Raw genomic sequence first — 13,374 nt, forward strand, 5'->3', positions numbered from 1 at the left:
AATTACCAAAAGGTTCCTGCAGTTCATCAGCAGATTCTGTTGGCTACCTCTGGGCACTGGAGTACTCCTGTGGAGTATGCAGTCAGTTGATTTTACTGAGAAATCCATCCTAGAATTTACATTTCACTCCTTCATTTTGAAGTCTTCCAGTTTTATGAGATGCTTTTGATTAACATTTTCTAAAGCTGGCATCATGTGGGGAGCACCTTTTCCCCCTCCCCCCCTCCCCCTTTTTCTAGGACTGAGTAAAATGTCTGCAAGGACTCCCTTAAATTCCAGTCAATATGGAAAAGAATGTTCTAACTTATATGAGTATTCATACTTCAATTGTCATAGTTCATAAAAGTTGAAGTTAGAAACCTCAAAGTTGGCTCAATCCTACTTTTCATTAGACAAGATAAAGCAGTGGTATTGTGAATACCTAATTCCAAAAATCTGCATATGTATATGACTACATTTATACATACATGTACCATCTGATTTAGGAAGATACAAGAATGTGAAATACAGCTTCGGATATAAAAGTGAAAGATGTCTTGGATATTTTTCAGCTTTGAAAAATTCACAAACTTTCATTTGTGTAAATATGAATCACAGAGGAGCAATTTTCCTATCCAAGGGATTACTTTCAGGATTAAAAAATAGGTAGGTATAAAAGCACTATAAACCATTCTTAATACTTCTAATCCTTTAATATCATATTGTTCTTGAATCTAGCAAAGTCTTTCTTAACATTAAACAGCCAGTTTAGTAATAAAGTCATACAGAAGGACTGTTAAAATATTTAACCTTAATATATAACATTATATTTGTAATTTATTACTTCATAATAAATACCAGATGCCATTTTGCTGGGAACAGTGTTGCATTTGGTTTTGCAATAGATCTTAAATTATTATACCAATATTTTATTACACGGTGGTTACCACGCTTAAAGATTCATCCTTAACTGTAATATAAATATATGAGTCTTCCATCCCAAATATGTATCAGTCACTGTTATCTGGCACTAAAATTTGGTAGAACTTTATTGATTTAATATTAGTGATTTTGTTTATACTGTTCTATGTAAAAAAGATTTTGACTTTCACACAAAATGTCCATTGTGTGGAAACATTCTTGGAAAAAAACACAAATAGAAATTTTAAAAAGTTTTCATTATATGAGAAGTTATAGAAATTTTGTAAGCATTAAGTTTTTTACTTAAAAGCTTTTTTTAGCTTTTGCCATTTCAATATTCAGTTTTCACTTCAGCATATTTGCATGGTTTATCTTCCACAGTTATCTTCAAATTCTTAGCCTGTGATTGATGATACAAAATATAACCTTGGGAAAAGTTTACTATGAGATTCATGTGCTCTTACAATAATTTATTTGAAAAGTGATTATGATTTTTTCTTTTTATTTTTTCTTTTAATTTATTTATTTTACATTACATGCTTGGCCAAAATTTCTACTAGATGAGTCGGAAAGTAGAAAATGTTTTCAAATATTCAGGTTTAACACATTTCTTCCAAATTTTGTCAGTAATAAGCATGGAGTTTCAAGAGCTCTACAAGACAGCAGTATGTCTACATTTAATTCATAAACCAATTCATGATGTGAATTAAAAAAAAATATTCCCATATTCTCTAATGAGAAATTCCATTTGGAATGACCCTTTTTCTTGTAATGCTAAAATCAAAAGTTCCAGAACCTTTGTCACCTGTACCTCAGCCTAAAAATGTGAATCCTGGTTAGCACTTCCACAGGTATCATTTGCTCCAGATGGACAGGTTTTTTTCTAGGTCAGTGCTCTCCAAACTTTTTTGATTGCAGGTAAACTCATCAGTTCGTGTACTGCACAACAAATATTTTTTAATTCATTCCATTTCAGACTGAGATTAATCACACGGGAAGGAAAACAAACAAACAAACACACATCCTGTAGAAGGCCATTTTCTCTTTGAAATCCTGGAGTATCATGAAAATCGAAAGTGCACGTAGTAAATTCTAAACTAATCATGAATAACTCTGAAGATAAGAAATACCTGTTTAAATGCTTTCTTTTCATATGCAAGTATTATCACCCAGACTAGCTCACAGGGGTAAAACACACTTCAATTTCTAATAGAAGTTTGTGAAGTGTTCTGTCTGTTGTGTTCAGAAAAGATTTTTCAGACGGCACAGACCCAGCGTCCTTGTGACCTGACATAAGAGAGGTCTGCAAATCCCTAGAAAATGGATGAGATTTTATTTTAAGGGACAAAAAAGTATCATTTTCCTAATATCAAACAGGGACCAGTTCCTTCATTGAAGGGGTTGTCAGGCGTTGGAATAGGCAGCCAAGGGAAGTGTTGGAGTCACCATCCCTGGAGATATTTAATAAATATGCAGATGTGATGCCTAAGGACAGGATTTAGTGGTTGACTTGCAGTGCTAGGTTAACAGTTGGACTTGGTGATCTTAAAGGTTTTTTCCAGCCAGGGTGACTCTGTGTTCCTATGCCACTCAATAAGTGTTTCATTACAGAAATAGTAGAGAATATTTCAGTTTTTCTTGTTTCAGCTTCTATCCCAGTTGAAAGAAATAATGAATGTCCACATTAGTAAGTAACTCAGCTTATTAGTAATGAGCTTATCTGAAGGATGAAGAGGTTGGTATTGAGATCTCCATACCTTCTTTGTACCTGTTTTAAGGGGTGTTTATTTTGCACTAGTTTAAACCTATTCCTGTGGACTTCATGTCCTTTAGAAGCTGGAAAACAGACTGCTCCTGGAACACATCTCTCTGCTTCATCCATAAGTAAAAAAGCTCACACACTCAAAGACTGCTTGAGTTTTCAATCCAAAATGCAGGAAGTGGGGGCAATTGGGAGATGTACTTCAAAGCCACGCTCCTAATCTGAACTAAAACATGAACATAGATGTTCTATAGGCTTGGTGACTCATTTTAGCATTTTCAAATGTCACACTGTGTATAGCTACATTATTCTGAGACTATAGTTTGGATTTACTACATTCTAGCAACAAATACCACTCACAAACAGATTGTGACAAAAAAGTGCATCAGCGATGACATCCAGCAGCACAGAATCCACACTGTATTTTAAAAAGTGCAGAGCAGTGAAATAGCACTTAGTTCTTCTTTCCTGCCCTCAAATGGAATAGATTTTTCTTCATAAATCAGCAAGCTTATGTCTCCTTTGTTTCATAACTTTGCTGTTTCTTGTACTTCAATGAGTCTTTCAGTAGGAAGGTGGGAGTAACTCTGGCAACTTTCAATACTTTGAGTCTTTCACCTACACAAAGAGGAATTAATTTACTTAGTTGTTAAGGGGCATAGTTAGAGCAGTAGTCAATGGCAAAGAAATGATAAGACAAGACTATCTGAAATGATCACAAAAGGTGCAAATGCAGGACAGCTTCTGTTTTAGCAAGAAAGATTTTAATGTACAAAGGTAGAGGGGCAATTTACCTAGGGTGCCTTTATGTTGGGAAATTTTAAACTGAGACTGAGTAATTTTCCATGAAACTGCATCATCTCCTTTGGTTCAAGGAGAAAATAACACCGATATATTGTCCGATTCTGTTACAAGTGAAAACAAGTTAATTCAGTCCTGAACGTTAAGAAACTTATTCTTCTTAGTAACCAAAAATATGAAACTTCCTTCCTTTGTGCTCCATTGCTCCCCATTGCCTACAGAATAACAAAATCACAGAATGGTTGAAGTGGGAAAAAACTTCTGGAGGTTGCCTGGTGCATCAACTTTGCTCAGGCAGGGCCACCTACAGCCTGTTGCACAGAACTTCCTGATGCTACTTATGATATAAACACATAGAGTAATAATAGAAAAAAGAAAATAAGGCAATTTTTTTTTTCCTTGTGATTGAAACACCAGTTTCAAACACCAGTTGCAAAAGCTTTTCTTCTGTCAGAAGTTGTCGTCATTCCTTTAGCTATCAATAGGAAACTGTACACTACTGCTTCTGACAAATCTGTTAGGAATTTTTTTTTTATTTATTTGTAATTTTTAATTTTATAATCTAAATTTGAAAATGTCCTTAGATTGATTTCCAAAATGTTGATCTCCTATCTGCCATGCTAACCATCCCCAGGTATATCAGTGTCTTAACTTAGCCTTAAGATTTTAGATCACAAGAAGGAAGTGCTTCTGAATATATATAAACTGCTGAATAAAATTTTCTGGGTTCAAACAAACTCCCATGAAAATCAATAGAAATAATCAACTGTGAAAGTGAAAGAGGCTGATAGAATGTTCTAGATGAAGAGATAACCATGTAATGGATGGTTTAAAACTACAAACAGTAACATTTTATGTACTGAATCAAGGAACATAATTGTGTTTGTCTGACATACTTATTTTTAAAAATGAGATTTCAGCTGACATCCAATAAAGATTCATTTCTAACCTAAAAGTGTAGTTGTCAATCCGTTTAATAAAGTAAGTCAACATTTCATGCTTTATTTAATGCAAATACTTTCTTCTTTTTTTAGTTTACTGCCTAGTAGAAATGTAAGGATATGGTTATTGGTTAATGAAGGGATACAAAAAATACACTTTATATATAATATATATAAACCCATACAAAACCAGAATAAGGAAAGATGTATGCTTGCTGGTGACCTGCTACCTTTTTAGAAAAAAATATTTATCAAAATTCACATAAAGATTCACAGATTTTGTAACAAAATGAGATATAAAGAAAACAAAACCAAAGAACTGTGGTGGTGAAGACTTTAGTAGTTGTCTGCAGTTCAAAATGTCAAACTCTTTACAGGAGGGACATGTATTGAGGTAGAGAGTGATTTTGACCAGTCTCTGACTTCAAAATGCTTGTTTATAAATATATTTTATCAAGCTTTTAGCATCTATCTATCTATCTATCTATCTATCTATCTATCTAATTCCTGAGATATCCCCTTAAAATCTCACTAGCAGAACATGCAGTAGGCACTGTCTTCATTCCACTGTGGCTATTTTGTGGATGTCTCCCTCATTAGTAATGGTGACTAACTAAATTTTAGCATATTTTAAACATATTTGGTATGTACCACATGGTATTTGTCAGTAATAGTGCAATGGTGTCCTTAAAATTAAGAGTATGATAAGAGTATGAATCAACAGATCTAAGGTCTTTAAAGACAGAAACACCCTTTTTCAGAAATGTAAAAACGTTGAAGCTCTCTGTTCTATGATGTGACACAGCACATTTTCTGAGAACAGCAAAATCAGCTGTTTTGTGCCAACTTATTTTACAACCTTTTTTTTTTTTTTTTTTTTAAAGGTAACTATAACTTGAAACTTAGCCATATGGATGCCTGCATCATCCTGCAGAAAAAACATCTGACTGTCTATAAACACTCTTATGAGTCTTTTCAACACTTTTTGACTTACTCTACTGTTGCTTGACTAAGGCAGACTGCACATCTGTATTATAGAAGTTTATCCTGTGGATAAATCAGGTGACTTTCAATTACTGCACAAATAAAGTTCTTCAGCTTGAGGTGTAAGAGAATAGGGAAGGTCAGAGAAAGTGCTGAGAGGGACAGAAGGCATAGTAAGACAGTTTATTAAGATTAACAGCTGCAGACTTGATGCTCCTAATGGCAAAACAGATTACATGAAACTTAGGTGAATACTTTCATAGAGACTTATACCCTCTATATTCCTTATTTTAAGGGGCTTATTGCAGAGCCCCATAGCTCAGCCCTGTGCCCTTCTCACCCAGCACGATTTTTAAATGCTCAGTCAGGCTGGCTGAGGTGCTGGATGGATGACTGGTTGAATGGATGAATCCTGCTAGCCAAGACATCCTCAGACTTACCCTGATGTGCATGCCACTATTGCTGTCTGCAGTCTTAAGCATCGATGGTAGATATGTTCTTGATTTCAGAGTACATAGCATACAGTCCACAGGGTGGGGAAAAAAAAAAAAAAAAAAAAAAAAAAAGAAGACACTCAAAACCTCTGAAACAACCCGAGGTTCTTCGTTAAAACACGTCTTTCTCATCACTCACCTTTTGGAACAGCAGATGTGCTCTTCAGCGCTGTCCCAAAAGGAGAAAAGACACCTGCCTCATTAAAAGCATGCCCCAAAGACAACAAGTGTCCCGACTACGTTGTTACAGCCCAGCGGACAGCCGGCAGACCCGGAACCAGGGGATCCTGTCCCCGGCGGGCAGCCCAGCTCCGCGGGTGCGCACTGTTCCTTCGCGCCGGGCCGCGGGGGCTGCCGCCAGTGCCCATCGGCGCCGTCCGAGCTGCTCTTGCTTCCCCTTTGCCTTTTCTGTTCCAGGCGAAGGTGGATCCCGGACTGTTTTTTTTTTATTTGTAATTGATTTACAGCCTCCTACCCAGCACACTCCCGACTTCGAACACCCCAAGCCCCCACCCGCCGCTCCGGCTGCGCGCTTCCTGACACACTTTCCTCTTTGCAAGCGGGGTGAGCATCAGGTGCAGGCAAGGAGGAGCGGGGATGTCCCTCTCTCTGAGGCGCTGGCTGAGGCATGGGGAGCCCGGGATAGGGACAGGGTGTGCCCAGGACCCAAGTCGCCGTCTCTACCCCCACCTCTTCTCGCACTCCTCTTCTCCACCCTTGCTGCTCCCACCGGGGATCCAACCCTGCTCCCTTCACACTTCTGTGACACAAAACTCCCCTTCTCCTCGGCCCTCCCCGATGCCCCAGAGGTGCGCTTTGCCTCATTTATGACCGCCACTCTCCTCTCTCTTGAGCCGTGGGGTGCCGCGGGGAGCCGGGGCTGGGGCGCTGCTGGAGGCAGCTGCCGGCTGCCGTGGCCCTATAGGGACGGTTCCCGGAGCCAAGAGGGGACGCTGCCCTTTCTTTCAGTCAATTTCTCCTCCCCTCTTGTTTTTCGCTGAGACCATTTCGGCTTCTCTCAGTACTATTATTATTCATATGCTTTTCCCTTGTCTACTCTCCCCCCCTTCTTCCCGCCCTGGCCACTAGCCCTCTGCAATCTCATCAAAGGGATGGGTGTTTGGGGTGGGATGTAGCTGGAGAGGAAGATAAGCCTGAGGGAGGAGGGGGGTGGGATCGAAAGGGAGAGTCTTTGCTGTCGTCTCTGGGCTGATTGGAAAAGGCAATCATTGTGTCTGCGGCCGGAGGATTAGCAGCTAAACTTTTATTGCTCCCTTTTGTGTGTGTGTGTGTGTGTCTGTGTGTGTAGGAAGGGGGTGGGGTGGGGGGTTAAATGGAGAAGTCGCCTCTCACTGGGGAATTTTTTTTCAGTTTTGCTTTGGCAGGTGCAATTCAAGAAAGAACTCATGAGTGTTTTGTCTGATCCATGAACTGAAAAGGGGATGGGTAATGATCCCTCTCCTCTTTCTTCCCCAGTTTTGAAATAATTTTTTAGCCACCACGCCGCCCTCCCGCCTTTCCCCTCCCCTTCCCCTGCACTGAATGAATGGAAGAGTCTCCAGGGTTTTCTTCTGCTTCTCGCCCTGGACTGGAGAAGTGAGGGGACACCTCTCTGCTCTCATCCATCTCTATTTCTCCTCATCCATTCAGATTTCAGACGGTGCAATGTGTTTTCAGCTTCTTGCCACCGCTACCACTTGATACCATTGCTTCACACCGGGAGAGGGTTTTGCAAAAATGGATTTGTTTGATTTTAAAGGATTTCTTCTGTAATACGAATCGCATTGCACACAAATATGACTAAATCCCCTATTTGGTAAATCTTTCTTTCCCCCACCCCTCCTCTTTGGGTTCCCTCCCGCCCGCCCCCACCCCTTCAGAGGAGCAAGCACAGGGAGCTGATGACGGACCCATTAATCCCTTCTTCAATGCATCAAAAGAAGCCGAAGGGCTGGGAGTCGCTGGGCTCGGAGTCCTGCAGGAAATGCTTCGATCTCCTTTTGGTTTTGTATGAAACTGGTGACTAGGGGCTCGGCTCGCTCCGCCGCCGCCGCCCGCCGCCCGCCGGCACCTGGATGCGCGGGCCGCCGCCGCCGCCGCCGTGCCCGCCGCCGCGATGCAATGCTGCTGGTGGTGCTGCTGGTAGCTGGGGTGAGATGGGTCTGAGCCCGGCGGTGATTATTTGAAGGCGGCTTGAGGGAGAGCGAGCGAGCGAGAGGAAGGGCTGCTCCGCTCCGCTGTGTGTGGGCTTCGGGATTTTCTTTTCTTCTTCTTTTCCTACTTCCATCCTCTCCCCGCCACTGGAAGTCCTCCCGTATCTAAATGGAATTAGTGGAGACCGAAGCCCCTTGCGTAAGGAACAGACATGACCCATGGGCGCAGCTTCTTTCACAGTGAGTATCTCGCCCTTCCCGCTCCCCGCGGCTGAGCACTGCCGCCGCGCACCGTCGCCTGCCCTCCGCTGCCTCCACAACTAGCCGAACGGGACACCCAGACCTCCGTGGCGTGGGGGTAAATTCCCCCTCACGCACACACAGCAAATACTCCCTTCCCCACCACTCTGCTGTGCTGAGGGGAGCTGGGGGAGGGATGTTGGTGTCTGTCAGAGCGAGAGGGGCGAGAGGGGATACGGGGTAGGCGGCCGTGCTCCTTGCGGGATGGAGGTTTTCACCTGGGCGCGACGCATTTGATGGGTTTGGGTGTAACGGGAGAGAGGGGGGAAAAGCCCCCGCCGTCCGCGGCCGGGCTGTGCAGCCCCGGCTGGGTCTCGAACCGGGGTTTTGGGAGCTTGGGGCAGTGCCGAGAACGCCGGCGGGGGCGGCCACCGCGGGCGCGGACGCCGGTGGGCTGCGGGGCGGGGGAGCCCACGTCGGGAGGAATGCTCTCGGAGCAGCAGGGAGGCACCGAAGTGTAACAATTATTCATGGAAAACCCACTCCAAGGGCCTGAGGCTGCGTGGATGGGACCCCGTCTCCCACTCGTGTTATGCAGAGGGTCTTCTCTGTTGTGAAGGGGCTTGACTGGATACAGTTTCTGCCAAGCACCTCTCTCTGCGCCCACACCTGTAAAAATAGCAGTGCTGTAGCCAGGTATTGCTTGTCCAACAACTCTTTGCTAGGCTAAGCCACATCCACGCCAAATCACAGCCTCCAAAAAGATGCCAGGACAAAAGATAAATCTCTTAATATAGAGATTGTAATGGGAAAATGCACAGATCCAAAAAGACACGAAGATGCGTAATCAGAGTGGCACTAGAAAGCATGATTATAATTACACCCCTGATTAGGAGGGAAAGAGGGAGGAGAAAGACAGAGAGAACGTAATAAGAAATTTAGTGGAAAGTTCTTTAAAATAATTCCCAAATCCAGATAATCACAATATTGTTGCCGTAATGCCAAAGCTTCCCTAGTGGCAGTTTTGAATGAGTGTGATTGGTCTCTTTTGGGTCTTCCTTCCTCTCCCCCCCCCCCCCGCCCTTTTTTTTTTTCTCTCTTAGAGAAGCATTGTTCTTTACCAATGGCTTTAGAAAGAAAAAGTCCATAATTTTAGTTACTTTCTGGCAATATACAGATTTTGGTGATGCTGGTATTAATGTCTTTCTCTCTTTTTGGAATATAAAAAAAGTATTTGACTTTATCCAAGTGTTAGATATGCAATGTCCAGAAAGAACCTTAATCCCTTCTTGTCTATTACATTTTATTATCAATAATACTTTTTGTCCTTATTAATAACGAATACTGGCATGATCATATGTAGGTATAGCTCCCTGCTTTGGAATAACATGGCTTTGTGAATTGGAAGCATCCTTTCTAGTGGCTACAGCTGGAATTGAAAAGACCTGTTTTTTTCTCTAATTTTTGTAATAATTTCTCTGTGACTTGGGCCAGCTCTTTTCTCTGAACTTCAATTTTTCCCATATAGAAAAGGAGAGGAGATCTAAAAGTTAATGGTACTCAAAACATACCTACAAGAATCAGATGTGAATTTTTATTAATTGCCTAAGAAGAAACATTTCTCACATACATAATTTTTTAGCTGCTGTACCTCTTATTCTAGCTTCCATGAATTTGTCGGCAGCAAGAACACTGGCAGCTGGCTCTGTATTCTAACACCAATCTACCTTACACTACTGAGAAATTAGACTTTGACTGGTGAGGATTACAGGCATAGATGCTGTATGTTCACCACATGAAACCCAAGTAAAGTAAGTGAGCAACTTAGTAAATGGGCGAACCCTTCATTGCCTGCAGATTCTGTACACAGCTGGCAGGCTGAGTCCCAGCTAGCAGGAATTTCCAGAATCCACCCCTGAGCAAGGTAAGAGCATTCAGATGCGAGCAGAAGATGTAATAATGTTCTCACTGAATGCCCATGGCACAGAGGAGTTTTTAACTACCAGGTCTGCCAAAATCCCTTTCTGTTAGCTGAAGGATTCAAAAAGACACAGGGGCTGTGAGCCTGACGAAGAAATACTGAATATGATGCCAAGCCTTCATTTTCCCAGAATTTCAGACTTTCCCTACTTAATAAGGAGCCATCTTCCATACCTCAAACCCTCTGTCACACAGGAAGGGCTAAAGCCATAGAACTACAGATCTCAGTGCAGAGTACTAGAAATACAGAGAGACTGGCTTCCTTCTGGGTAAAAATTGCACAAAATTTGCAGTACGAAAACTGAAAAGAATGAAAACACCGCCTATGAAGGGATTACTTAGGTAGAAAGTTACCAGCCTATGATGACTCAGGTGTCTCTTAGGGATGAAAAGAGGAAAATATGCCATTCAGTAACATTTGCTATAGGCTACAGGTCCATCAGTTCCTCATTAGTCACAATACAAATGTCAGCCGAGAGATCCCAAACTATACAGAACAGACATTCAACTTCATCACCACTATTACTTCAGTGCAGTCTGAGCACTATGCCTGTGCTTAAGTCCAAACTAACAGGGGTCAAAACTCTGAGCACTCCAAGAACTGATGGATCTGTTCTTTTAGACTCTTACTATTCCAGTTTTTCCAGTTGCCAAAGAAGATACAGGCAATGACAAGAAAATGCTATCATCAATGCATAATTTCTTTATCAAGTATTTCGCTATTCACTATGATCTTCCAAAGCAATCTCATTAAGAGTGGCCTAAGTGTTTGCCTCTTAGCTTTTCCAGTTCAAATATTATATTCGGAAACTCCCAGAAACTCAGGAATTATCTCCAGGTTGAAGTCCATCTCAGAAAGGTCACGCTTGTTCCCAAGAGGCAGAGCTGCCCTATCATGGTTGGAGATAGGAGAGGTATTTGTAAAATGGGCTGCAGATTCACTGCAGCACAAAGCAATACCCTCTCGACAAGTCAAACAAACTAGATTAATGAGACTGTTAAGCACACACAATAATTTGCTTCACTGGGGATTTGCAAATGCTTTGATGGATGTGAAGAACCCAACCTCTCACTTCTTTTATACTCCCAGTACTCATTTTCAAATTTTATTATGCCATGGAGACACACATTAGTGGCTGCAGTGGCACTGAATCTTAGCAGGCTTGTATCCCCTTATCCCCCTCCCACTTTTCTATTGTTGGCCCAAACTGTTATTATATAAATAAGTGTTGGCAAAATGTTTTTCCATCATATTACCAAAGCTCAAACAAACAAACAAAGAAAACTGGGAGGAATACAGCAGGTTTTTTTTTGTTTTAAACTGAAAAGATCTCTTTATTTGGATGCATCTACAAAGACAGAAAATGAAGAAACATGTTTCTACAAAATGTGCAGTTTAAAGTTTCAAGTAAGCATGACACTTTTTTCAGCTAAGTTCTATTTAACTTGCATTCTTTTATTAGTTTACAACTATTACAGTTTACAACTCTTTATTACAGTTTACAACTGTTTTGACTGCAAGAACTATCACACTGTGTCATCTAATGTATTTTCTCTTCCAGTTGTAGCAAGTCTAATCATCCTACATTTGTCTGGGGCAACCAAAAAAGGAACAGGTATGTAAATTTCAGGCATTTTTTTGTCATTGTATTGGAGACCAAAGTATGGATTTGAGTTATTAGTTCAGGTTTTGAAATCTTTTGTACTTCACCTGCTTCTACAGTCTGTCCTCTGTTCATTTTTTTGAGTATTAGTGTATCTGCAAAACCAGAAAAATCTAGTGGTACTTTTTTTTAACAAGTTAGTGACTTGATCCACAGTTGGGTCTAACTGAAGACCCAGCCTGACTCCACTTACAGACTGTAAAGTGTCCCCACTTTAATAATGGGATGGTTTTTGGGCACTGAGTTATCTACTCACAAGATCTTTTTTCTTTTTAAATTGGAATTTTAAAATCTGAAATTGGTGGGGATGGAAAGAGGGTTTTAAAAGCCCTGGATAATAAGTGGGGTGAGAGCCAAGCAGGGAGAGTTGCTAATAATGGTGTGTGTCTGAATTTGTGTCTGACAGGCCAGAATTCATTTCAGGAAATTAGGATCCATGTTGTCCTCAGCTTTGGATACAGACCAGGAAGAAAGAGAAATGCTTACAGAGTATAAGTCAGATCTCAGGTGGTTAAAATAATCTTTGGAAGCTGCATGTTTCCCTCCATTGATCATAAGAGACAACTCAGCTCTACACATCAGAGTCTTAAGTTAGATGGATATAACTATCTCACTGAGCAAAGCACAATGGTCCTTTTTGGACACCTGGATGAGGTCTAGAACCAACTATCCCTCCTTTTAATACAAGCTTAGGTATTTTCCCCTTCAAAAAAATCCATCTTAATTTAGCCTATTTGTTAAAGCATGGTGCCCAGGAAGCATTTCTTCATCTTCAGCCTGAACAGAGTCAAACCTTTGTCTCCAGGCTCTCTGCCAGTGTGCAGAAAGGAGAGTAAGAGTTTCAGAGCTAGGAAGAAAGCAAATAAGAAGGTCTGACTCTTCCCTCTGATGATTCACCTAAGAGGAGGAAAGTTCTGGGCTGTGATTTCTGGCCTTGGAGCTATTTATTAATTTTACAGCAAACAGCAAGATAAAAATAATCTATGAAACCAGAAACCATAAATTCCCCTGTCAATTTCTGTTCAATTAATATAGAGTCAAGCTACTGCAAATTAAAAGAAATTCTTGTGTTCTATTCAAAATTCTGTGGCTTGTATTCCTTGTATCACAACATACAGCTTGCTGATAAAGCACATGATTGAGTCTTCTGAGATATTTGAGTGGGAAAATCATGCCTCCTGTTTCTTGAGCATTTGCTTGAGCATTCTTGCTTTCCCTACAAGTTTATTATTTAAAAAGCAATGCAACTATGTGTTCCCCTAGACATCTAAATCTCTCCTCTGCTTTGAAAAAATATTTTGAGTAAGAATTATATGGTTTTGCCCCTTAAGACTAACCTTGCTTTCCCCCTTGCTTTCTTGCTTTAAGAGTATGATCATCAACAGATAAAAAAACTGAAGCCATGACAGAAGGGACAGTTTTATTCTATAGGAGAGTTCTAAGTGTCATAGGGGC

At 41.1% G+C, this 13,374-nt stretch overlaps 1 protein-coding gene across 1 annotated transcript in view; it reads left to right on the plus strand.

Annotated features, from left to right (window-relative positions):
* Positions 1-7,769: 7,769 nt before the first annotated feature.
* NETO1 (neuropilin and tolloid like 1) overlaps positions 7,770-13,374 on the plus strand; it is a 65,322-nt gene continuing 59,717 nt past the window's right edge. Inside the window, exons 1-2 of the mRNA XM_071737058.1 lie at positions 7,770-8,275; positions 11,818-11,871. Coding sequence (XP_071593159.1) covers positions 8,248-8,275; positions 11,818-11,871 — 82 coding nt within the window. The 5' untranslated portion in view covers positions 7,770-8,247. The remainder of the gene's footprint in view (positions 8,276-11,817; positions 11,872-13,374) is intronic.

The sequence above is a fragment of the Heliangelus exortis genome, chromosome 2, assembly GCF_036169615.1.
Source record: "Heliangelus exortis chromosome 2, bHelExo1.hap1, whole genome shotgun sequence".
Classification (NCBI taxonomy): Eukaryota; Metazoa; Chordata; class Aves; order Apodiformes; family Trochilidae; genus Heliangelus; species Heliangelus exortis.